The 24,914-nt window shown below is 44.3% G+C and overlaps 1 protein-coding gene across 6 annotated transcripts in view; it reads right to left on the bottom strand.

Annotated features, from left to right (window-relative positions):
- Positions 1–24,914, bottom strand: part of IQCA1 (IQ motif containing with AAA domain 1) — a 1,056,753-nt gene that overhangs the window by 935,769 nt on the left and 96,070 nt on the right. For 4 of the 6 annotated variants that reach the window (XM_033944078.1, XM_033944080.1, XM_033944079.1 and 1 more), the window contains exon 3: positions 7,827–7,943. The exons of 1 other annotated variant lie outside the window; for it this stretch is intronic. In XM_033944078.1, coding sequence (XP_033799969.1) covers positions 7,827–7,943 — 117 coding nt within the window. Of the gene's footprint in view, positions 1–7,826; positions 7,944–24,914 lie in introns of those variants that run through there. One more of the 6 variants, XM_033944082.1, reaches the window with a different exon arrangement.

Genomic DNA, 24,914 nt, shown 5'->3' with positions numbered 1-24,914 from the left:
AGGTCAAAGATAACAAAAATATTAAAAAAACAAAACTCCTAAGCACAGAGGTGATATAGGCAATCACTCTCTTATGCTAATGTCTCTATTAAGGCTTACTATTTAAAGTAGAAGCTTTAGGCAGCACTTCACACAAAAATAAATCCACAACAAAGCCCAGTAGTTTAAGCAAGCTCCATAGATTTTATAAGCTCTCCTTCAAAAGAAAGCATATCACCAACCTCCATAGATTCCTGTTGGGCAGTCAGCTCTGGGGTAGATGGTTCCTCAGCTTCACTCACATCCAGCATCTCAAAGTCAGGCTTTGATGGACTGCTAGGAGGTAATACCTGTGGCTCTGTTCTTCTCCTTCTGGGTGGCTTCAATAGCTCTGCTTCCTCCCCGCTACTGGCCTCTCAGGGTATGGTTTATATTGGAGAGAGTCCTGTCTACACCTGCATGGAATTGGTATGAGCAGGTATTCTCTCTGCCTCCCCCTTTGGTCAGACTGCAGTTTGAAGTCTGGGAAAAACTGCTCTTTTTTTCTGTGGGGGGAAAAACTTTTTTGCTTGTTTCTACAAACTTTCCCTTTGTGTTGAACAGAGTGTTCTTGCCAATGATCCTGAGTGTGAGGACTTGAGCTAGGATAGACAGCCCCACTTGCCTGCTCACTGGGGAAACCTCTCTGGTGGGCTTTAAACCCCTTTAATGCTGAATGGCCCTTATATTTTCCCTGTGGCGAGTCAGGAACGGCACTAGATTTGCCACAAGGACCAAGAGGAGGAGGAGGCAGCCTTATTAGAAGATATACTGGCCCAGGAACCAATTTCTAGACCACGCTAATGACCACATCATCAGGTTCTGCTTTGATAATGTAGTCACCTTCCACCTCTATCATCAGCTAGAACCTCTCCTCTACTCCTCTACTTAAAGAGCACAATTCATGCCAGTTGATCTTGTAGGCCAGTGTTTCTCAACACACGGGCCACTTGTTGGGAGTACATGGCCTGGCTGTCAATTCCTGCCTGTCTGTAGAGGTGGCCGCCGGCAGGGATCCAGTGTTCCTGCCTACCACCCCCCCCCCCCCTTCCGCCGTTTAAGCTGCCTCCTGCAATTTCTGCCTGTCCATCTTCCTTGAGCCGCACTCACTTCTTCGGTCTTCAGCAGCGCTCCCTTCATGGATGGCACACGCAGCGATTTGCACACTGCACGTAAGTAGCTGACCCAGAAACCTTCTCCCCGATGTCAGAGTTGACATCAGAGGGAAGGCTTGTGGGTCAGCCATATGCAGCGTGTGAATCACTGCTTGCGCCATCCCCACTGAAGACAGAAGGAGCAAGTGCGGCTTGAACAAGAACTGGATCGGCTTCGGGGGGGGGGGGGATGATGAACGGGCGGGTGGGCAGGAAGGCGGGATCACCAGAGGCAGCAGTCCATCTTTCTCCTCGTGGACATCCTACATATCCGGCAGCTGGTTGCAGGTGTTTGGGGGTCACAGGTGCTGCTCGTGGGGCGGGTGAGGCAATAGTCTCCGCAGCTCCACCAAATCTACTATCAGGATCTCCTCCGCTATAGCCAGTCTCCCAGGCACTCTTCACTCTGGGGCTCTCTGCTAACAAGCCAGGTCGGCTAAGTCCGCTTTTTGGCAGGAAGGTAGGACACCAGGGGGCCCCAAGCAAGGAACCAGCTCCCACCAACATGCGCCAAACTCCTGCCCCTCCAAAAGCTGAGCTGTTCCCCTCCAGAGCATAGTTGCTTGCCATTTACTCAGCTTTCCCCCATAGGCCAATGACCAGTGCCTGATTTTCTCCCGTCTGGCCCTGCAAACGCCAGATTGCACCTTTTACACCTCACCACCGATCTCCGCGGTCCAGGTCTTCTGCTCCAGCGTGTTCAGCGGCTTGCGCACAAAGGGCCGCTCCTAGCATTCTCACCGTCCTCTGCTCTGGATGTCTGCTGGGAAGAGGCTAGCCCGGGGGCCGCACACGCTCCACGTGATGAGCGGGCTGATGATCCGCCACCCAAATGCCGGTCAGAAGCTTCCCATGCGCTCTCCATTTTTGGAGATCTGGAATCCCGGTAAGTTCGCCCTCCCCGAGCACCAGTATAAGAGGCTCAGAGCCACCGCATGCAGGAGTTAGATCGGGGTAGCGAGCAGCTGAAGATGATGCCTCTGTTCTAGGCTGCCATCTTCGTCAGTGACGTCACTTCCTCTCTCCAAATTTAGGTTTTAAATGTACACTTATATAATGTATTCTTAGGAAGGAAGTCATGTGATCAACTGTGCCATTGTATTCTAACATATGGCAATTATTACAATGATGTCACATACATTATAAATGTTTGTCTTGCATTTCTCTCCCCAAACATGAAAGGCATTAACATGAATTTGCATGATTTCCATGTTGCTTTATTTGAATTTAAAGAACGGGATTCCTTGCCCAATCATATTGGGAGAGGGAGCCCATTCTGACAATTCTTTTGGCCCCTCTGTTCAAGTCTCCTAACCTGGATTGGACAGGGGCAAGATGATCACATTTTTTTAGCTCTGACAATCAGTTTAATGGAGATGTTTTGGATTATTTGTATAGACAAAGTATATCTTTATGTCTAATACCCTGATAAAGGGAATTACAGTAGGTAAGCTGACTGATTATTAGCAATTGGATTAATAAGTTGAGAGCTGAACAGTAGAGGAGAGGTTTTAGTGAGTGGATTTTCTGAACTTTAAAGAAGCAGTGTTGAATGACTGATGAAATTTGGGGTTGAAAAAAGCAAAGGTTTTAGACTTTTTAAAAAACTAACTTTGTTCAGATGGGGGATTATGTCAAAGAATTGTCTGGATGGGAATGTCTGGAAGGAGTGGAAATGCAGTGGGCAAAACTGAAAGAAGTAATTGTAAGGTGATAAACCTTTTTGTGAGGCAAGTAAGTAAAAGTAAGAGGAAAAGAAGGTTGCTTTGGTTCTCAAAAGTAGTAGCTGAGAAAGTAAGGAATAAGAGGTTAGCTTTCATAAACTACAAAAGATCACAGAAAGAGGAAGACAGGCAAAAAAGTTAAAGTGGGATTTGAATTGGGGTCCCTTGGCTTACAGTCACTGCACTAACCACTAGGCAGACCCTTTGTTCTACATGGATCTCTGTGGCCATTTTCTAAGAATGCTGCTATACAGATGTCTATGTCCCTTGTTTTACCCTCTTCAAAATTTGAGTGTTTCAGTTTGTAAAATGAATGTTCATGCTCAATGTTTTCAGCTCATAGATGTCCATTTCATGTATTTTTGAATAAGCTGTATCCTATTCGAAAATACATATGTGATGGATGTCCTTTTGAAAATGCCCTTTCATGTGCTGTACATTTCATGGACATTTATAGAGTGTGATTCATACATTTAACTAAATAAACTAGCCTGCCATCAGATCAGATCATGTATTACAAGAAAATATCACCAGATTCTGATGTTCAGACACAGACCAACATCTGGGCTCTATTCTCAGCACCAGCAGTAATAAGACCTCTTAAACATGCAAAACTTTTTGTAGTCATGCATGCTTGGCATTTGTAACTATAGCATCAGCTTGCAATGTGGGAATTAAAAAAGTAGGTCTCAATTAGTACAGGAGACACTATCCTTCTCATTCCCCTTCTGAGCTTCAGACTGAGTGAGATGGGAAGTGTGTGCACCAAGCACCAATGGATGATGTCTGGCATCCACGTATGGTCGCTTGCACAAAAGTGACTTAGCTCTTCTCAGTGGCGTACCTAGCATATGTGACACCCGGGGCCCATCATTTTTTGACATCCCCCTCCCATCTATATGAAAAATATGATTTTTAGTAACAATTCACATATCACACAACAAGAGTGTACCTAGCAAAAGGCAGCATCTTAAACATTGCAGTGAGCACTAGAACACCAACACATACATTGTAAAACTAAAAAAGCCAGATCCCGCATAGTCAATTGATCCTGCAGTCAATGCCAACTGAAAACTATGTTCTTTTCATACATACAGAACAGAGATACACCCTTGCCCAATATGGAATAATCACAAACTAAAAATAGAAATATGTAGACAAAAGTTAAACTGAACTGCCAAGAAACCAGACTCTGCATACAGTGCAACACCACAAAAACAGTAACACATGTCCTCTAATACTGTGCAAAATATAAAGACAGTAGATGTAAATTTGAAAAAATTGATACATAACAATCACCACTTTACAAATTAACAAATAAAACAAATAACAAATAATGAGAAATAAGAATATACCACACTAATCCATTTTTCAATTAGCTTTCAGAGGCCAAATCTTTCTTCAAAACAATACTGTTATGGTATCCTGTCCTGACCTGAGGAAAAGAGGGTTTAGTCCAAAAAATTGCCTTATTTCCATTTCCTATTTATAAAATTTTTATCAATACAGTTACAATACTACTTGATTCTAAGTAAAGCAACAAAAATATCTTTATACCTTTTGTTGTTTCTGCTTTAATCAACTTCTCTTTGCTCTCTTCTTTCTATACAGCGTTTATCCTCTCTCCCTTCCATGCAACATCTGCCCTCTCTTTGCCCCTTCCACCCAGCTTGTGCCCTCTCTCTCTCTCTACCCCTTCCATCTACTGTTCACCCTCTCTCTGCCCCTTGCATCCACGGTCCACCCTCTCTCTGTTCCATATGGCATCTTCCTTCTTTCTATGTCCTTTCAATAAACTGTATATCCTGTGTCCTTTTCTCTCCTTTGTACATGATTCATTTTGGCTTCACCCCCTTCCCTATGCTCTGGCATCTCTCTCTTCTCCTTTCCTTCCTTCCTTCCTACTCCACCCCATAGTCTGGCATTTCTATCTCTTTCCCTTCTCTCCCCCCATGCCCTGGCATCTCCCTCCTATCTCTCCCCTCCTTTCTTTCCCTTTCTTTCCCATTTTGTCTCCTTTAGTTTCCCTTCCTTCTCCCCATAACCTGGCATCTCTCTCCTCTCCTTCCGTCTCCCCCTCCCACTCCATTATCTAGCATCTCTTCTCCTTCCTTTCTCTCCTTCCTTCCACCTGGTCTGGCAACAGCCTCCTCCCCCTCTCCCCTGACATCTCTCCCCCCCCTCCATGGTCTGGTAGCTCCTTTCCTTTCTTTTACTCCCATGGTCTTGGCATCTCTTTCCTCTCCCTTCCCTGGTGTTCCTTCTCCCCACTCTCTCTTCCCCATTTCCCTTCAGCGTCCTCATCCCTCCACTCTCTCTCCACTTTCCATCAGCGCAAAACAAGCAAGTAATTTTATATCATTTTCATTCTATTCATTCATAGAAATTAGTCTAAATAATGCCAGTCACATAACAAAACATGATAAAAAAAAATAATTCCCTGCACAATCAAGCCTGCAAGGATTACTAGATGTCTTTCAGCAGCTCCCCTCCCTTCCCCTTACCTTCGTGGCCAAGTCAAAATGATCTACCAACAATAAAATTTTAAAAACACAAAGCACACTGTACACAGAGAAAATGTTAATTATCATTTATATTCCGCTGGTTTTCAAAGAGGTCAAGGCAGATGACTTTATGCAATGTCACCTCAGTAACAACTATACAAAAATAGGCAAATTTACCCCCTCCCTTTTTACTAAACCGCGATAGCAGTTTTTAGCGTAGGGAGCTACACCGAATGCCCCATGCTGCTCTCGACGCTCATAGGTTCCCTGCACTAAAAACCGCTATTGCGGTTTAGTAAAAGGGGGCCATAGTGCAAAATGTAGACAGCAGATAAAAATTCTCAAAACGGACACATTTTGATCACTAAATTGAAAATAAAATCATTTTTCCTACCTTTGTTTGGTAATTTCATCAGTCTCTGGTTGCACTTTATTCTTCTGACTGTGCATCCAATATTTCTTCCCTTCTTTCAGCCTCCTGTATGCTTCCTCTCCTCCAGACCTCATTCCCTCCCCCCACTTTTTCTTTCATTCACCCTGCCCCCTTCTTTCTTTCTCTCTCCGTGCCCCATTTCTTTCTTTCTTTGTTTCACCCTGCCCCCTTTCTTTCTTTCTGGCTCCCTGTCCCCCCACCCCTTTCTTTCTTTCTTTCTCCCTGCCTTCCCCCATGCCACCGCCATTGGGAAACATGCTGCCACCACTGCCAGGGAATAGAATGCCACTGCCACCATCGGAAACAGACCAGCGCCGAGTTCTCCCTGCTTCTCTTTCCCGCAGGGCCGACCAATTCTCGCCACCCAATGTCAATTCTAACATCGGAGAGAATGTTCCGGGCCAGCCAGGCAGAATTGACGTTGGGTGGCGAGAGTTGGTTGGCCCCGCAGGGAAGAGAAGCAGGGAGATCCAGCATGTTCCCCGATGGCGGCGGTGGCTTGGGGGAGGGCAGTGAGAAGGGTAGCAGGTTGGGCACCCCTGCTGTAGACAAACCGCGAGCCACACTCAAGTGGCTAAAGAGCCGCATGTGGCTCGCAAGGCCAACCACTGCCCTAGGGTGAACACTGGAGGGTGGCCAGCTGTGCACCCCCTTGGGGCTTGCACCCGGGGCGGACTTCCCCCTTTCCCTGCCCCCCCCCTCTTGGTAAGCCACTGGCTCTTCTCCTTATTTATTTCATTTTCTATCCCGTCCTCCCCAAATAGCTCAGAACGGGTTACAGATTAACATATATAATTTACAGTTAACAGGTTACAATTAGCCATAGTTACAGTACAGATTTTATCCGGTACAAGTTTTATCTTGACAAATACTAGGGATCTAATATCAATATACATAATATACTGTTTACAGGTTGCAATTTATCTTGGTTACAGTGCAAGGTTTTTCAATACAAGTTTTTATCCTAACACAACACATACCAATATCATTATACATTTCCTTGTAATCTATCGGTTGTGGGCGGGGGAGTTAGGTGAATAGGTATGTTTTTATTGCTTTCCTAAAGTTGAGGAGTCCTTCAAGGGATCTAATTAAATAAATGGGAGCACATTACCCCTTTCTATCAAAAACTCCATTGGTTGCCTTTGGAATCCAGGGTCTTGTTTAAGTTTTCATCCATTTGTTATAAAGTAGCCTTTGGTATGTTACCAGGTTATCTTATTCCTCATTTTATCCTGAACTACACTAATAAGAATACTTGAAGAGTTCATCTGTTTGCATATCCCTCTATAAAATCTTGTCATTATAAGAGGTTCTTCAAGAAAACCTTCTCATTTCAAGCCACCAAACTGAATACATGGCTTGCAAAAATTATGTTAGAAGCTTCCTCTTATCTTGATTTTAGAAAACAGCTAAAGACACAATTATTCAATAGGCTGGTATCTTAGGGCTCCTTTTACGAAGCCACATTAACGGCTTTATCGCACATAACTTTTTATCACACGCTAACCCCCGCGCTAGCCGAAAAACTACCACCTGCTCAAGAGGAGGAGGTAGCGGCTAGCGCGGCTGGCAGTTTAGCGCACGCTATTACGTGCATTAAACCTCTAATATGGCTTCGTAAAAGGAGCCCTTAATGCTATCATTAGGCCCTTGAAGACACATTTGGCTAACAGCAGCCAGGGAGCCGATGATTGAGCCTGGGAGATAGGGTTGTGGGCATTTGTATATAATGGAAGCTGGTTCACTGTAACAGAGTCATGTTATCTCTGCCCTTCCCCCACCGCTACCTTTGTTTTACAATTTGGTAGAGATATTATAAGGCTCTTAGCACTTTCCTAGCTCTTCTGACAATTCAATTCCTTTCCATGACTGTACTGCCAATTCAACATATTTTTGTTAATGTAAGTATAGAAAAGGTTACAAAACATTGCTCCAGTAACTTAGCTTAATACTATGAACAGAGGTTAAACACTTTCTCTGCTATACTCACCAACTCACTCTCCTGGAATTCACCACTTAATATTTCTGCAAGGATTTTCTCTCGCTCTTTCAACACTTTCATTTTCTCCTTTAAAAAGTACTTGGGAATAGGTATTTCAAGATCTTCCTAAAAATTAAAAAGAAAAAATATATAATGTTCCTTTAAAATGATAAAAATGCTTGCAAGTCTCTGTATATTACTGGCCAAAATTAAAACCAAAGTACTTCTCTCTCAAGGCCTGTTATTGCTGCCAAAGACAACACTGTACGAGTAAAGACAATGGCCAAACCCTTTTATTTTTCCTGCCAGCCTGGGCCCAGATTGGAAGCAGAGTAGTATATAATAACATAAGAATAGCCATACTGGGTCAGACCAATGGTCCATCTAGCCCAGTATCCTGTTTCAACATTGGCCAATCTAGGTCGCAAGCACTTGGCAAAATCCCAAATAGTAGCAAAATCCATCCTACCAATACCAGGGCAAGCATTGGCTTCCCCATGTCTGTCTCAATAGGAGGAAATATTTTTTCACTCAGAGAACAGTTACATAGTAACATAGTAACATAGTAGATGACGGCAGATAAAGACCCGAATGGTCCATCCAGTCTGCCCAACCTGATTCAATTTAAAAATTTTTTTTTTTTTTTTTTTTTTTTTCCTTCTTAGCTATTTCTGGGCGAGAATCCAAAGCTTTACCCGGTACTGTGCTTGGGTTCCAACTGCCAAAATCTCTGTTTAGACTTACTCCAGCCCATCTACACCCTCCCAGCCATTGAAGCCCTCCCCTGCCCATCCTCCTCCAAACGGCCATACACAGACACAGACCGTACAAGTCTGCCCAGTAACTGGCCTAGTTCAATCTTTATTATTTTCTGATTCTAAATCTTCTGTGTTCATCCCACGCTTCTTTGAACTCAGTCACAGTTTTACTCTCCACCACCTCTCTCGGGAGCGCATTCCAGGCATCCACCACCCTCTCCGTAAAGTAGAATTTCCTAACATTGCCCCTGAATCTACCACCCCTCAACCTCAAATTATGTCCTCTGGTTTTACCATTTTCCTTTCTCTGGAAAAGATTTTGTTCTACGTTAATACCCTTTAAGTATTTGAACGTCTGAATCATATCTCCCCTGTCTCTCCTTTCCTCTAGGGTATACATATTCAGGGCTTCCAGTCTCTCCTCATATGTCTTCTGGTGCAAGCCTCCTATCATTTTCGTCGCCCTCCTCTGGACCGCCTCAAGTCTTCTTACGTCTTTCGCCAGATACGGTCTCCAAAACTGAACACAATACTCCAAGTGGGGCCTCACCAATGACCTGTACAGGGGCATCAACACCTTCTTTCTTCTACTGACTACGCCTCTCTTTATACAGCCCAGAATCCTTCTGGCAGCAGTCACTGCCTTGTCACACTGTTTTTTCGCCTTTAGATCTTCGGACACTATCACCCCAAGGTCCCTCTCCCCGTCCGTGCATATCAGCTTCTCTCCTCCCAGCATATACGGTTCCTTCCTATTATTAATCCCCAAATGCATTACTCTGCATTTCTTTGCATTGAATTTTAGTTGCCAGGCATTAGACCATTCCTCTAACTTTTGCAGATCCTTTTTCATATTTTCCACTCCCTCTTCGGTGCCTACTCTGTTACAAATCTTGGTATCATCTGCAAAAAGGCACACTTTTCCTTCTAACCCTTCAGCGATGTCACTTACATACATATTGAACAGGATTGGCCCCAGCACCGAACCCTGAGGGACTCCACTAGTCACCTTTCCTTCCTTCGAGCGACTTCCATTAACCACCACCCTCTGGCGTCTGTCCGACAGCCAGTTTCTGACCCAGTTAAGTTCTGGAATGCATTGCCAGAGGATGTGATAACAATGGTTAATGTAGATGGACTTAAAAAGGTTTAGACAAGTTCCTGGAGTAAAAAAATTGATTCACTTGTACCCTTTCTATACCACTCAGGATTCTGTAAACTTCTATCATATCTCCTCTCAGCTAAAGTGCCCTAACCTCTTTAGCCTCTTCTTGTATGAGAGAAATCATCTTGGTCACTCTTCTTTGAACCTTTTCTAATTCTGCTATATCTTTCTTGAGATACAGCGACCAAAACTGTGCACAATACTCAAAGTGAGGTCGCACCATGCAGCAATCAATACAGAGGAATACTATAGTGGCTATACTTATAACTGGAACCAATCTATATTATCACATCAAGTAGAATTTCCAGTTTGATAATGATCTTCTAGTCATTTAATAAGGAAATACCTTGATACCCGATCCTCAGAGGGTTAAATTATCCAATGGTTCAAGTGGACAAAGCTCACTGAACCCGATCTTCATAGGATCAAACGTACTTTTTTTGTTTTTTTATATATAATTTTTTTTTTTAATCCAATTTGTCTTATCCACAAGTCATAAATGTAAGATTTTTACTTAGCTTTTATAATTTTAAAGGGGAGCGCCTCCACCACCATGTCCATGTTTTACACGCTTTCCTCAGGGTCAGGTATTGCACTTAGTAGAATTTGCTCCATTCAATATAGTATTATGCTAAATCGAATATATATATATAGCATAATACTATATCGAATGGAGCGAATTCTACTAAGTGCGATAATTTATTAGGGAGCCTCGACCCTGAGGAAAGCGTGTGAAACATGAACATGTTGGTGGAGGCGCTCCCCTTTAAAATTATAAAAGCTAAGTAAAAATCTTACATTTATGACTTGTGGATAAGACAAATTGGATTAAAAAAAAAAATTATATATAAAAAAACAAAAAAAGTACGGTTGATCCTATGAAGATCGGGTTCAGTGAGCTTTGTCCACTTGAACCATTGGGTAATTTAACCCTCTGAGGATCGGGTATCAAGGTATTTCCTTATTAAATGACTCGAAGATCATTATCAAACTGGAAATTCTACTTGATGCAATCAATAAAGAGACATTATAAATTCTTAGTCTTATTTATCATCCTTTTTCTAATAATCCCTACCATCTTGTTTGCTTTTATGGCCACCATGGCACATTGGGTGGAAGGTTTCAGCATATTGTCTATGAGGACACATAAATCTTTTTCTTGGGCACCAACCCCTAAGGTGGACCCTAGCATCCGGTAACTATGACTTGGATTATTCTTCCCAATGTGCATCACTTTGCATTTGTTCCTGATTGGCCCAGGTGTCTAAGGCCCTTCCTATGGGAGAGGCCTTAGGCATCTGAATCACTCAGGCCTTAGGTATAGTCAAGGTGATGTGAATAAGGATGGAAGGGAATGGAGACTTGTATACCGTCTTTTCGTGGCTTTGACATTTCAAAGCTAACATTCAAAATGGAGAATTAAGCAACTTGCTGTTGAGGAATTTCAGAAATTTACAGATGCGATGGATAAGGTGTCACAGAAAATTGAGGTTGAGAATGAATTAAAATAAGGTGTCTATTAAAGATTTGGGATTCAGATGGATCTATAGTGACACAGTCTGAGGCAATTGTAATTAAGGATTGAAAGGTCTAAATTGCTGATTCCACATTTCAGCTAATGCTAAGAAGTTCAGAAGGTTGATTTTGTGACTCTTAAGAGACATAGATTTATGTACCATTGTTCACATACATCCATGGGGATAAGGTTCTCAGAGGAACAGGAAATTTGGGTGTTTTACAGAGAATCTGTTTCTTATAGATTAGAAAATACAATACTACTTTGAAGGTCATAGTTAAGATGTGTTTGTAGGAAGTAGGGCTTTGTAACTGACATGATTGATACTTGGAAAGGTCAAAGATCAAAATTGATTTAGGAAGAAAAGTGAAACACTGCCACCTGCTGGGTTTAAAAATTTAACAGAATGGACTTTTAATTGACGTAAGGCATTTTTGGAAAGGAAGTCATGTGATCAACTGTGCCATTGTATTCTAAAGCATGATAATTATTACAAATGATGTCACTTAGGGTATAAATCTGTTTGCCTTGTTTTCTCTCTTTGAAGAGCACTTAAATTCCAAGGGCTTGCTCTTCCCAGACTATGGAAGCTCTGTCAATAAAGACATATTCGTTTTTACATGGCTTTTCCTCGTCTGTTATTTGAATTCACAGAACGGAGTCTCTAGCCCAATCATGTGGGAAAGAGAATCCATTCTGGCAATTCTTTTGGACTCGATGTTCAAGTCTCCAGCCTACTTGAATATTGTCCAGGATGCACTGGGAAGGAGGCCTAAGGCCCTTCTTATGAGAGGGGCCTTAGGCATCTGAATCAATCAGGGCCTTAGGTCCTCATTTCTTTCCCCCCTTATTCATATCACCTCTCACCTTGACTATTACAACCTGCACAGGATGACATTTCAAATCAGCCAGTGAGTGTAGTGACTCTGGTGGAATGTAAGTTGTGCGGCAGCATTCTGAATGAATGGAATGGAAGAGAGATGGTTAAACAGGAGGCTTGAGAGAAGCAGGTTGTAATAGTCAAGGCGAGAGGTGATGTGAATAAGGGGGGAGGAGAAGGGAATGGGGACTTGTATACCGCCTTTTTGTGGCTTTGACATTTCAAAGCTAACATTCAAAATGGTGGACACTAGAAAATTAAGCAACTTGCAGAAAGATGCCATGCTTGGCCTTAGGCATCTGAATCAATCAGGACCTCAGGTCCCCATTCCCTTCCCCCCTTATTCACATCACCTCTCACCTTGATTATTATAACCTGCACCGGGATGCACCGGGAAGGGGAAGGTCAGCCAGTTTGAAGAGGCAAGCCTTGCGGCTGGAAGGAGTAAACATCCTTCTAGCCGGCCATTCTTCAACAAAAGTACGGGGGTATCAAGATGGGCTTAGGGTTACGGGTAAAGGGTCTGGAGGTTTAGGGGATGTTAGTGGTTGGGGGGTGTCGGGGGTTCCAGGGGGTTTTCAGCAGGAGGGAGTGAGCATCCCTCCTGCGAGTCTTCAATGGGGGGATGCCGGGGAGATTGGAAGGGCCAGTGGTAGGAGGAAGTGGCATCCCTCCTGCCATTCTTGGATTTGGGGGGGGTGTTGGCTGTTTGGTTGAGTTGACAGCAGGAGGGAAGGGCATCCCTCCTGCCAATTTTAGGGGGACTTGTCGGGGGGGGGGGCTGCTGCAGCCGGCTCAGCTGATTGTGGTAAGGGTATTTCCCCCCCCCAATCAGCAGACTTCCCAAAGCCGCAGCTTTCAGTCGTCTGTCATGGCCCTAGGGAGACACCTAGTGCCACTTAAGCTCATCCAAGGACACTTCCACGTAAAATCACACCCACACCCAGTCTTGAGAGAGCTTAAGTGTCCCTACGCATCTCCCTAGACCTGTGACAAATGCCTATAGTCTAGGCCAGTGGTAGGCAAACTCATTAGTCAAAAGAGCCAAAATCAGCAATAGAACGATTAAGATTTTTTTGAGAGCCATACCCCGTGCCTGCTTGCGCTACATCAACCCGATTGACACCCCGCTCGCCTGCACGTAGTCAAAATCGATTCGTGGCAGAGCCTAGAGAATGACACGGGGATAAAATTTGTCTCTGTCCCCGCCCCATTCCCGCAAACCACCTGATCCCATCCACACAAGCCTCGAATAGTTTTATACTAAACTTATTATATTAAAGTATAAAAAGAAACAATATAGCGTCTTCGTCCCACTCTCTCTTCCCCATTTCCCTTCAGCGTCCTCAGCCCACTCTCTCTCCACTTCCCTTCAGCGCACACACATAAAAACAAGCAAGCAATTTTATATCATTTTCATTCTATTCATTCATAGAAATTAAAGTCTAAATAATGCCAGTCACATAACAAAACATGATTTTACAAAAATTATTCACTGCACAGTCAAGCCTGCAAGGATTATTAGATGTCTTTCAGCAGCTCCCCTCCCTCCCTCCCTCCCCCTTACCTTCATGGCTATGTCAAAATGATCTGCCAACAATAAAATTTTTAAAAACACAAAGCACACTGTACGCAGAGAAAATGTTAATTATCATTTATATTCCGTGGGTTTTCAAAGAGGTCAAGGCAGATGACTTTATGCAATAGAAACATAGAATATGACGGCAGAAAAGGGCCATCGGCCCAACATGTCTGCCCACTCGAAGAACCCTCCCCCCTAAGCACTTCCTCGAAGTGATCCCACATGTTTATCCCATTTTTTCTTAAAATCAAGCACTTTGCTGGCCTCAACTACCTGAAGTTGAAGATCATTCCAACGATCAACCACCCTTTCGGTGAAGAAATACTTCCTAATGTCACCATGAAATCTCCCACCCTTGATTTTTAACGGATGCCCTCTTGTTGCCTTAGGTTCTATAGGAAAAAAGATATCTTCTTCCATCTCAATATGGCCAGTAACATATTTGAACGTCTCTATCATGTCTCCCCTCTCTCTGCGTTCCTCGAGAGAGAATAGCTGCAACTTACCTAGACAGTCTTCATATGGGAGATCCTTGAGTCCTGAGACCATCCTAGTGGCCATTCGCTGAACCGACTCTTCTCAGCACATCCATTTGATAATGTGGCCTCCAAAATTGAACACAATATTCCAGATGAGGTCTCACCATGGACCTGTACAGTGGCATTATAACTTCAGGCTTTCGGCTGACAAAACTGCCAAAAGCCTGAAGTAACAACCATACAAAAATAGACAAATATACCCCCTCCCTTTTTACTAAACCGCGATAAAGGTTTTTAATGCAGGGAGCTGCACTGAATGTCCTGTGCTGCTCTTGATGCTGATATGCTCCCTGCGCTAAAAAACACTATTGCGGTTTAGTAAAAGGGGGCCATAGTGCAAAATATAGACAGCAGATATAAATTCTCAAAACGGACACATTTTGATCACTAAATTGAAAATAAAATCATTTTTCCTATCTTTGTTTGATAATTTCATCAGTCTCTGGTTGCACTTTATTCTTCTGACTGGGCATCCAATATTTCTTCCCTTCTTACAGCCTCCTGTATGCTTCCTCTCCTCCAGACCTCATTCCCTCCCTCAACTTTTTATTTCTTTCACCCTGCCCCCCTTCTTTCTTTCTCTCTCTCTCCATGCCCCCTTTCTTTCTGTATGTCTGCCTTTCTCTCTCTCTCTCTCTCTCTCCGTGTCCCATTTCTTTCTTTGTTTTTCCATGCCCCATTTCTGTTTGTCTCCCGTCCCGTCCCCCATTCTTTCTTTCTCCCTGCCCTCCCCCAAGCCACTGCCATTGGGGAACATGCTGCGACCGCTGCCGGGGAATAGGCTACAATTGCTGCCATTGGGGAACAGGCCGGCGCCGAGTTCTGAGCTCTCTCTGCTTCCCTTCCCCGCGGGGCTGACCAACTCTTGCCACCCGAAGTCAATTCTAACATCGGAGAGGAAGTTCCGGGCCAGCCAGGCAACGATTGGCTGGCACAGAACGTCCTCTCCAACATCAGAATTGACGTCGGGTGGCGAGAGTTGGTCGGCCCCACGGGGAGAGCTCAGAACTCAGCGCCGGCCTGTACCCCGATGGCGGCGATAGCAGCTTATTCTCCAGCAGCAGTGGCAGCCTGTTCCCCAATGGCGATGGCTTGGGGAAGGGCAGTGAGAAGGGAAGGGAAGCAAGTTTGGCACCCCTGCTCTAGATGAGTTGCAAGCTGCACTCAAGTGGCTAAAGAGCCGCATGTGGCTTGCTAGCTGCAGTTTGCCGACCACTGGTCTAGGCGCCCTACCTCAGGGTGGGGTTGGTTTATTGGTTTTTTAAATGTGCATCCCGATTGGCTGCTCAATGGCGGTATTGCCACCTACAATCAGAATGCCTTTTCACAGAATCAGCCCCTTCAGGTGAAGAGAGGTAGACCTGGAATTCATCAGTTGATATTGAAAGCAATGGGAGAAGATCAGAGCATCAAATGAATGAGCATGATGGAGAAGAGAAGAGCTCCCAGGACAGAGCCCTAGGGGGACTTTAATCAACAGTGGGATAGCAGCGGAGGAGGATCTACTACTTTATACACTAAAGGTGCGATATGAGAGGTAAGAAGAGAACCAGGAGAGAATGGGGCCCTGGAATCTAAGTGAGGACAGCATTTCAAGGAGCAGGCGGTGATCTATAATGTCGAAAGCAGCGGATAGAGTAAGAAGGATGAGGATAGAGTAGTGGTCTTTGGATCGCGCCAGAACAGGTCACTGAAGACTTTGGCAAGAGCCATTTCCTTAGCATGCAGGGGGCAAAAGTCTGATTGGAGTGGGTCAAGAATGGCTAGGGATGATAGAAAGTCCAGGCAATGGTGGTGAACAGTACATTCAAGTAGAATGGATAAGAAATGGAGGAGGGTGATGGATCGATAGTTGGCAGGGCAAGTAGTGTCGTGAAGGTTTTTTGAGGAGCAATGTATTTACGGCATGTTTGAAGGCATTGAAGACAGTTGCCGTGGAAAGTGACAGATTGAGGATGTGACAGATAGAAGGGATGACCTTAGGAGACATAGCATTGAGTAGATGAATGGGAATCAGGTCAGAGGAGCAGATAGTGAATTTGGAGAAGAGAAAATGTGCAGTTTCTTCTTCAGAGATTTTAGGAAAGTAAGAAAAGGTGACAAGGCTGAGGAAGGGTTGGTAGAGTGGGCAGGGGAGGGAGAAGTAGAGATGGCTTGGTTGAGAAGTCTAGGTTAATTTTGTAACCTTGTTATAGAAGTGCTCAGCCATAGTATGGGGGAAAAGTGAGGGAGGGTTTGGAGTTGGGAGCATTTTGAGCAGAGAGTTTAGCATGGCAAAGAGACGGCAAGGATTGGAGTCGGGTGTAGTAGACTTGTTTGGCAGTTCAAAGAGCAGACTGGAAGGATGTCAAGAGGAATTTGAAATAAATGAAGTCAGCTTGGGGTGCAGGATTTGAGCCAGAGATGTTCTGCAGACCTAGCACAGGAGCTGAAATAGTAGATTTTCAGGTTCAGCCAGGGCTGTGGTTTTGCAGGTCGGGAGATTGGAAGAGAGGGGATCAGGAGAGACCTTCCTTTATTTTTGACCTTGGCTCCAACATGTTTAACACCAGCCCTTACCCTTGTTGTAGCTGGTGGGGATTTCCAAGTATTGCCAGCTGAGGACCTCCTCCAAAAGCAGCCAGAATTCCCTTCTACCAAGCTCTGCAGTGTGCAGCACAATCTTTGAGTCACTGACAACTATGCATGTGTGGGATGCCAACATCAGTGGTTTGGGGACATTGCTGCTATCTGCCAAATTAAGAGAGTTCTGGCTACCTTCAGAAGAAATCTTCAGATAACAGAATTTGGGGATCCTCATTAGCTAAAGTATTTATATTTTGAGCTATGAGGTGCCAGGGGAGGGTTAAAGAGGGAATTGGGCAAAGGCAGAAAAAATATTTTGCCCAACCAATTTGGGCTTAGGCTGTCTGGCTATACTACTGTGCTAGAGTACCCTCATTTTGCGTTATATAGCCCAATGAGAACAACTAGGAGTTCTAATTTATTTGTCTATCCAAAAATTACTGGCTGCAGATACAAGACTTTTTTGGATAGGACCCTTGCATTCCAAGCAAGTAAGCAGCAGTCCTGGTGGGGAATCATGATATCAGTGGAATCATGATATCTTATGGTGCATTTTGAAAAGTAATTAAATCAGCGTTGTTTGACAAATTCATTTCCTAAAAGTGGATATCAGGATTAACAAAAATTTTATACTGAATATTGTTAAGTAACATGTTGTATTTGTATCTATATTTCACTGATTGTCCAGCCTTCTTCTGTGTAAACCACCTAGAAATTGTTTGATTATGGCGGTTTAGAAGAATAAAGTTATGTTATGTTACAGAGTAATGGAGATGCTGGGCATAGTTGTGCATTTCCAGCAAGACAACCAGGACCAACTATTATCTAATGAGACTGAAGAATCACTTACCGCAACCAGCCTCCTGGGAATTATTATCTAATCTAATACAAGATTTTTGAATCACTATAATACCATTTAGCTCAAGGCAATTTACATCAGAAAGAAGCCATAATAATTCTATGGGAAGATACAATTATTTGGATAAAAATACTAACTTTACATTCTATCATATAAAAATGTTTTTTGCATTTTACAAAATCTCCAATAACTAATTTCTGTCCTTATTTGTCTAGGTAAATCATACCAAACAACAATAGCAACATATATAAAAGAGGATTAAATTGACATTTAAAATGTATACCTCTAAAAGGGGAAAACTGCAATAAAAATGTACTACCCAATCTATTAGATGGATCATGTGAATATGAAAAGAACAAAGTGAGATGACTGGAAGCCTCTGCCTGTATAATATGATGAATCAGACAAACAGTTTTAAATGCTAAGGGGCTCATAATCAAAACTTAAACAAATCTAAAAACCCGCCCAAGTCGGCACTTGGACGATCTAAAAGATAGGTCGTCCAAATGCCGATAATCAAACCGCCTCTATGGACATGTCATGGGATTTTTTTTTTTATGCCTTTGAATTAGAGAGCTGCACAAAGCCCTCCCTCCCTCAGACGTCAGCGCTGACGTCGGGAAGACTTCCGTTCGGCTCTGTGCTGCAGGCAGGGCAGGTAAGAAGAAGGAGAGTAGCCTCGCGGCTCGAGTGGCTACCAAGAGAAGGGGGCGGTCCGCCCCGGGTGCAGCACAGCCAGCCAGGTCCCCTTACTTTTGTGGCGCTTCCCCGACCGACCGACAACAGCCCCGGTCTGACAAACCTCCCTGCCCTGTAGCCGCGAATCTAAATTACTTTCTTACAGCAGCTGTAAGAAGGTAATTTAGATTCGCGGTTAAGGGCAGGGAAGTTTGTCGGACCGGGGCTGTTGTCGGTCGGTCGGTCGGTCGGTCGGTCGGGGAAGCGCCACAAAAGTAAGGGAACCTGGCCGGCTGTGCTGCACCCGGGGCGGGAGAGAAGGAGGGGGGAGAAGGACGCTGAAAGCACTGGGGAAGACAAATGGGTGGAAAAGGACCCTGAAAGGCCATGGGGAAGATGGGGGGTGAAGGACACTGAAAGCACTTGTGGAAGACAGAGGGGGGAGAAGGACGCTGACAGGACATGGGGAAGAGGGGGGGGAGGACGCTGAAAGCACATGGGAAAGACAAAGGGGTGGAGAAGGACGCTGAAAGGACATGGGGAAGACAGAGGGGGGAGAAGGACACTGAAAGCACATGTGGAAGACAGAGGAGGGAGAAGGACGCTGACAGGACATGGGGAAGATGGGGGGGAGAAGGACGCTGAAAGGAAATGGGGAAGAGAGAGTGGGGAGAAGACGCTGGCAGAGAAGAAGACAGATGCCAGACTATGGGGGGAGCGGAGGGAAGAAGATGGGTGCCAGACCAATTTGGAAGGGGGGAGAAAGGGAGAGGCACAGTAACAGAGCAAATGGAAGATGCAGAAGGAAGAGAGACAGTGGATGGAAGGAATTAAATGAGAACATGAGGAAACCAAAAACCAGGCAACAAAGGTAGGAAAAGAATTCTATTTCTTTTTTTCTTTCTTTTTTTTTGCTTCAGGATAAAGTAGTATATTAGTTGTGTTGATAAAAATTTATAAACATTAGAGGCTCTGGTAGAAACCCGTTTACAAAGTATGTATTCTTCCCAATTAATATTTCCAAATTAATAAAGTCTTTTTGCTTATTTGTAAATGGGTTTCTATTAGAGCCTTTAATTCAGTAGCATAATTAAATGAAATAACTATTTCTGAAGTTTATAGGGACGGGCGGGGACGGAGGGGATTCCTCGTGGGGACGGGTGGGGACAGAGGGATTCCTCACGGGGACTGGTGGGATTCCTCATGGGGATGGGTGGGGACGGGTGGGATTTCTGTCCCCGCGCAACTCTCTACTCTGAATGCCGCTGAATGCCAGAGCTAAAAGGGGCATATCTGGAGGAGTTGTTAGGGAAGTATGTAGGCAGGATGGGGACTGACCTAGACTTAGTTGGCCTGTAGTGATAATCAAATGTTTTACTAGACATCCTGGATGAAACTTAAATGTTGTGAGTTAGACAATGTAAAAACAGGTATTAGTGCCAAAAAGGTATCCAAAGTGGCCAGATAACCATTTCAGAGACAAAGTAAAGACCCCCACACACTCTCCCCAGTGTTCACTAATCCCCTCGCATCCCCACAAAGATCAGAATGAAAAAGTTCATACCTGTCTACAGAACATCAGCACCTGGTATAGGAAAGCCTAGTAGAGCCACACACAGGTGTCTTAAATAGCCTGGGGGTGGGCTAGTGAACCATAGAGAGGACCATAAGCCACTCCACCACTACATTTATGGTGGAACATGTGCGTCCATCAAACCCCACTCATAAGAACTGCCACTGCTGGGTCAGACCAATGGTCCATCCTGCCGAGCAGTCCACTAATGCGGTGCTCTTTGGTCAAAAAACAGTGTTCTAACTGAGACTAGCTTTGGGATTGTAGACAGGTGGGCATACGCCCAATGTGAGTTTTGGGGTCTCACCATAATCTATAAGAGTTCTGGTAAGATGTTTATCTGGCACCCCTTTTGTGAAGTTCACAGCAGTGCCCTCTAAGGTGCCCCACTGATATGTTGCCAAGTCTGGGTGGCCAGTCCATTATAAGTTTGGCCCCTCCCACATCTAAATGGTCTTGTTCTGGGCGTTTGGAACTTGGATGAAATTTTGGTTGAAAATGTGGTATAAACATAGACATCCTGGCAGTCTGGACGAACAATAGCCTGGATGTCCAGATAGACGATTTTCAAAATATATATATATATATATATATATATATATTGTAGATGTATTTTTTGAAAATGGACATTTTCCCACTGCTGATTTTGGGTGTCTAGTGCCATACACCCAAATCAGACTTAGATGTATGTTTTGATTATGCCCACTGAACTTCCGAAAAGGGAATTACAAAGGGATGAGACTCATGGTGGGGAAGAAGATTAAGAAGAGGATAAACAGTGTAAAAACGCTGGAGCAAGCTTGGTCCCTTTTTAAGGACACAGTCACCGAGGCGCAAAATCTATATATACCGCGTATCAACAAGGGATCAAAGAGGGAAAAAAAACAAGGAAGCGGCATGGCTCACTATTGAGGTGAAGGAAGCAGAGACATGAAAACCTCATTTAAGGAATGGAAAAGGTCAAGAACGGACGAAAACTGGAATAAGCACAAACATCAACGCAGGTGCCCTAAGGCGGTAAAAGGGGCCAAAAGAGACTACGAGGAAAAAATAGCCAAGGAGGCGAAAAACTTAAAGCCGTTCTTTCGATATATTAAGGGGAAACGACCCGCGAGGGAAGCAATAAGACCGTTGGATGACCATGGAATAAAGAGAGTGCTAAAGGAGGACAAAACAAACGCTGACAAACTGAACACATTTTTTGTGTCTGTATTTACCGAAGAGGATATGCACAGCATACTGGAACCCATCAGGCAATATGCTGGAAATGAAGACGGGAAACTGACAGGGTTGACGGTCAGTCTAGAAGAGGTATGCAGGCAGATAAATAGGCTTCAGAGCGATAAATCTCCGGGGCAGGATGGCATCCATCCGAGGGTCATCAAGGAACTGAAAGGGACTATAGTGGAACAGCTTCAACTAGTAGCCAACCTGTCGATCAAATCAGGAAAGATTCCGGAGGACTGGAAGGTGGCGCATGTTACGCCAATCTTCAAAAAAGGTTTGGGGGGGGACCCGGGAAACTACAGACCGGTGAGTCTGACCTTGGTACCAGGAAAGATGGTAGAGGCGCTGATAAAGGACCGCATCATTGATCACCTTGATGGACACAGGCTGATGAGGACCAGCCAGCACGTTTTCAGCAAAGGCAGATCTTGTTTGACAAACTTGCTGCACTTCTTCAAGGGAGTAAACAGGCAGATAGACAAAGGCGACCTTGTCGACTTTGTATATCTGGATTTTCAGAAGGCGTTCGACAAGTTTCCTCATAAACGACTACTTTGGAAAATTGCGAGCCATGGAATCGAGGGTGAAATACTCATGAGGATTAAAAACTGGCTGCAGCATAGGAAACAAAGAGTGGGGGTAAATGGACAATATTCGAACTGGAAGAGCGTCACCAGTGGGGTGCCGCAGGGCTCGGTGCTTGGACCTGTGCTCTTCTACATCTTTATAAACGATCTGGACATTGGTACGACGAGTGAGGTGATTAAATTTCCGGACGATACGAATTCAGAGTAGTGAAGACAGAGGAGGATTGCGAAGATCTGCAACATGACATAATCAGGCTCAAGGAATGGGCATCGACATGGCAGATGTGGCTAAGTGTAAAGTGATGCATGTCGGTAACAAAAATCTCATGCATGTATACAAGATGTCTGGGGCAGTACTTGGAGAGACTTCCTAGGAAAAAGACTTGGGAGTTCTGATTGACAAGTCGATGAAGCCATCTGCGCAATGTGTGGCGGCGGCGAAAAGGGCGAACATAATGCTAGGAATGATAAAGAAGGGGATCACGAAGAGATCAAAGAGGGTTATCATGCCGCTGTACCAGGCCATGGTGCGCCCTCACCTGTAGTACTGCATCCAGCATTGGCCACCGTATATGAAGAAGGACACGGTACTACTCGAAAGGGTCCAGAGAAGAGCAACAAAAATGCTTAAGGGCCTGGAGGAGTTGCCGTACAGCGAGAGATTAGAGAAACTGGGCCTCTTCTCTCTTGAAAAGAGGAGATTGAGAGGGGACATGATCGAAACATTCAAAATACTGAAGGGAGTAGATAAAGACAGATTGTTCACCCTCTCCAAGGTAGGGAGAATGAGAGGGCACTCTCTAAAATTGAAAGGGGATAGATTCCGTACGAACATAAGGAAGTTCTTCTTCATCCAGAGAGTGGTAGAAAACTGGAACGCTCTCTCGGAGTCTTTCGTAGGGGAAAACACCCTCCAGGGATTCAAGACAAAGCTGGACAAGTTCCTGCTGAACTGGAAAGTACGCAGGTGAGGCTGGGCTCATTTAGAGCACTGGTCTTTGACCTAGGGGCTGCCACGTGAGTGGACTGCTGGGCACGATAGAACACTGGTCTGACCCAGCAGCGGCAATTCTTATGTTCTTATATGTTTCTCTATAGCCAGCCAAGGAAGTTTCCTACAGAATATAGAAACTATCATATCTCCTCAGGCCATATATCAACCTCACTGCAGTATTTTGAATCTGCTGCAATTTTTTATTTTTTTACCATTTTTGGGTTTAAGTTCAAATACAAAGAATTACAGTAGTTGAGTTGTGATAATATTAACATTTGTACTACCAATGCAAACTGATGTTCAAAAAAATAAGATTTTACTAATCTCAACTGTCTCATTACATATATGATTTTCTTCCATAAATTTGCAATTTGATTCTTGTATGTCAAGAAGGGGTCCAATATAACCCCTAATACTTTGGTTGTTTTCTCAGCTTTAAGAGAAACTCCAGATTCCAATGTGATCAATGTAGGACCACCAGGATCAAGACACCTATGCACTGCTTTGCAGACTCAGAATCCCTGTGTATTTCAGCATTTCCAACCACAAAGACTGTAAGTGACTATCACCTTTGATACTTAACTAGATGCTACTTGCTAAACTGCTATGAAAGGAAAGTCAAAGAGAGGATATTCACGTATTTTCAGAATAATAATAATTTTCATTATTCGTATTTAGCTGAATAGTAAAATAGGCTAAATTATAGCCTGGGAGTGTGTGGTGCAGTGGTTAGAATTACAGACTCAGCACCCTAAGGTTGTGGGTTCAAATCCCACCTGCTCCTTGTGACCCTGGGCAAGTCACTTAATCTCCATTGCCCCAGGAACATTAGATAGAGTGGGAGCCCCCTGGGACAGTTAGGGAAAAATGCTTCAGTACCTGAATAATTTGTAATGCACATAGAATTGTAGGTTTGCAGAATATAATTTTTATTTTTTTTTAAAAAAGCTCTAATATTTTCTCTTGTATATGGAAGATTTTGTTTATGCTTGGAGACAGAATGGGGGGAGGGGACAGCTGATATATGTAATTTGTTTGATTATGACAAATACTGGGAGGCTGTGCGCAGTTAATCCACATATGCTGCACTCTTCACTCAGTCAATAAGTAAAACCACTCCAAATGGTATTCTGAAACAACTTGCTTCAAATCTTTTCCCCTCTTCTATGAAACTGCATTAGCAGTTTCTAGCATGGGGAGCCGCGCTAAATGGCCCACGCTGCTCCCGACGCTCATAAGAACTCAATGAGCATCGGGAGCAGCACGGGCCATTCAGCGCGGCTCTCTATGCTAAAAAACGCTAGCGTGGTTTCATAGAAGAGGGGATTTGTTCTGGGTAAATAATTGAGACAGTCATAATAGCAGAGAGAGAGCATACTTTGTTAAAGGCAGTAACAAACAATATTTACAATGTCTCCTTAGCTTCTTTATAATCTTTCCTTTGGCAGAATATGATTAACTAGTGTTTTAGCCCGTTACATTAACGGGTGCTAGAGTAGATGTCTGTCTGTTTTTCTTTTTTTATTTATCTCTCTCCTTGGACGCTGTCTGTCTTTCATTCTTTCTGTCTGTGTTTCTCCCTGGCCCCCTGTCTCACTATCTTTATTTCTAACTCTATCCTCTTCCCTCAATCCTGCATGTGCCCTTTTTTCTTTCTCCTCTCCACTTCCTTCCAACATCTGCTCCCCCTGTACCTCACACTTCCATTCAGTGTCTGTCTCCCTCTCTCTACCCCGTCCATCTACTGTTCACCCTCTGTCTTGCCACTTCCATTCACTGCTCTCTCTTCTCTTTCCATCCAGTGTCCACCCTCTCTCTCTCTCTGTTCCATATGGCATCTCCTCCTTCCTTTCCCCCTTCCTTTTCCCTTGGTCTGGCATACCTTCCTCCTTCCCTCCATGCCCTGCCATGTCTTCTTCCCTCCAAGTCATTCTCTCCCCCTCTGCTCCCTTTCCTCCTTGAACTTCATCGGGCAGCAGCAGCATTCACAATTCATTGCTTTTGCTGGCTTCAGGTCTTCCTCTCTGGTGGGTCCTTAGGTAGGACCCGCCAGAGAGGAAGGCCTGAAGCCGGCAACAACAGCGAATTGTAAACGCTGCTGCTGCCTGAAGCACCCGAGGCAGACGCTTCTCTACCCTCCCAGCCCAACCCCCGGTGACTCTCTTATGTCTCCC

The sequence above is a fragment of the Geotrypetes seraphini genome, chromosome 5, assembly GCF_902459505.1.
Source record: "Geotrypetes seraphini chromosome 5, aGeoSer1.1, whole genome shotgun sequence".
In the NCBI taxonomy this organism is placed as follows: Eukaryota; Metazoa; Chordata; class Amphibia; order Gymnophiona; family Dermophiidae; genus Geotrypetes; species Geotrypetes seraphini.
This window is presented reverse-complemented; position numbering and strand designations above follow the sequence as displayed.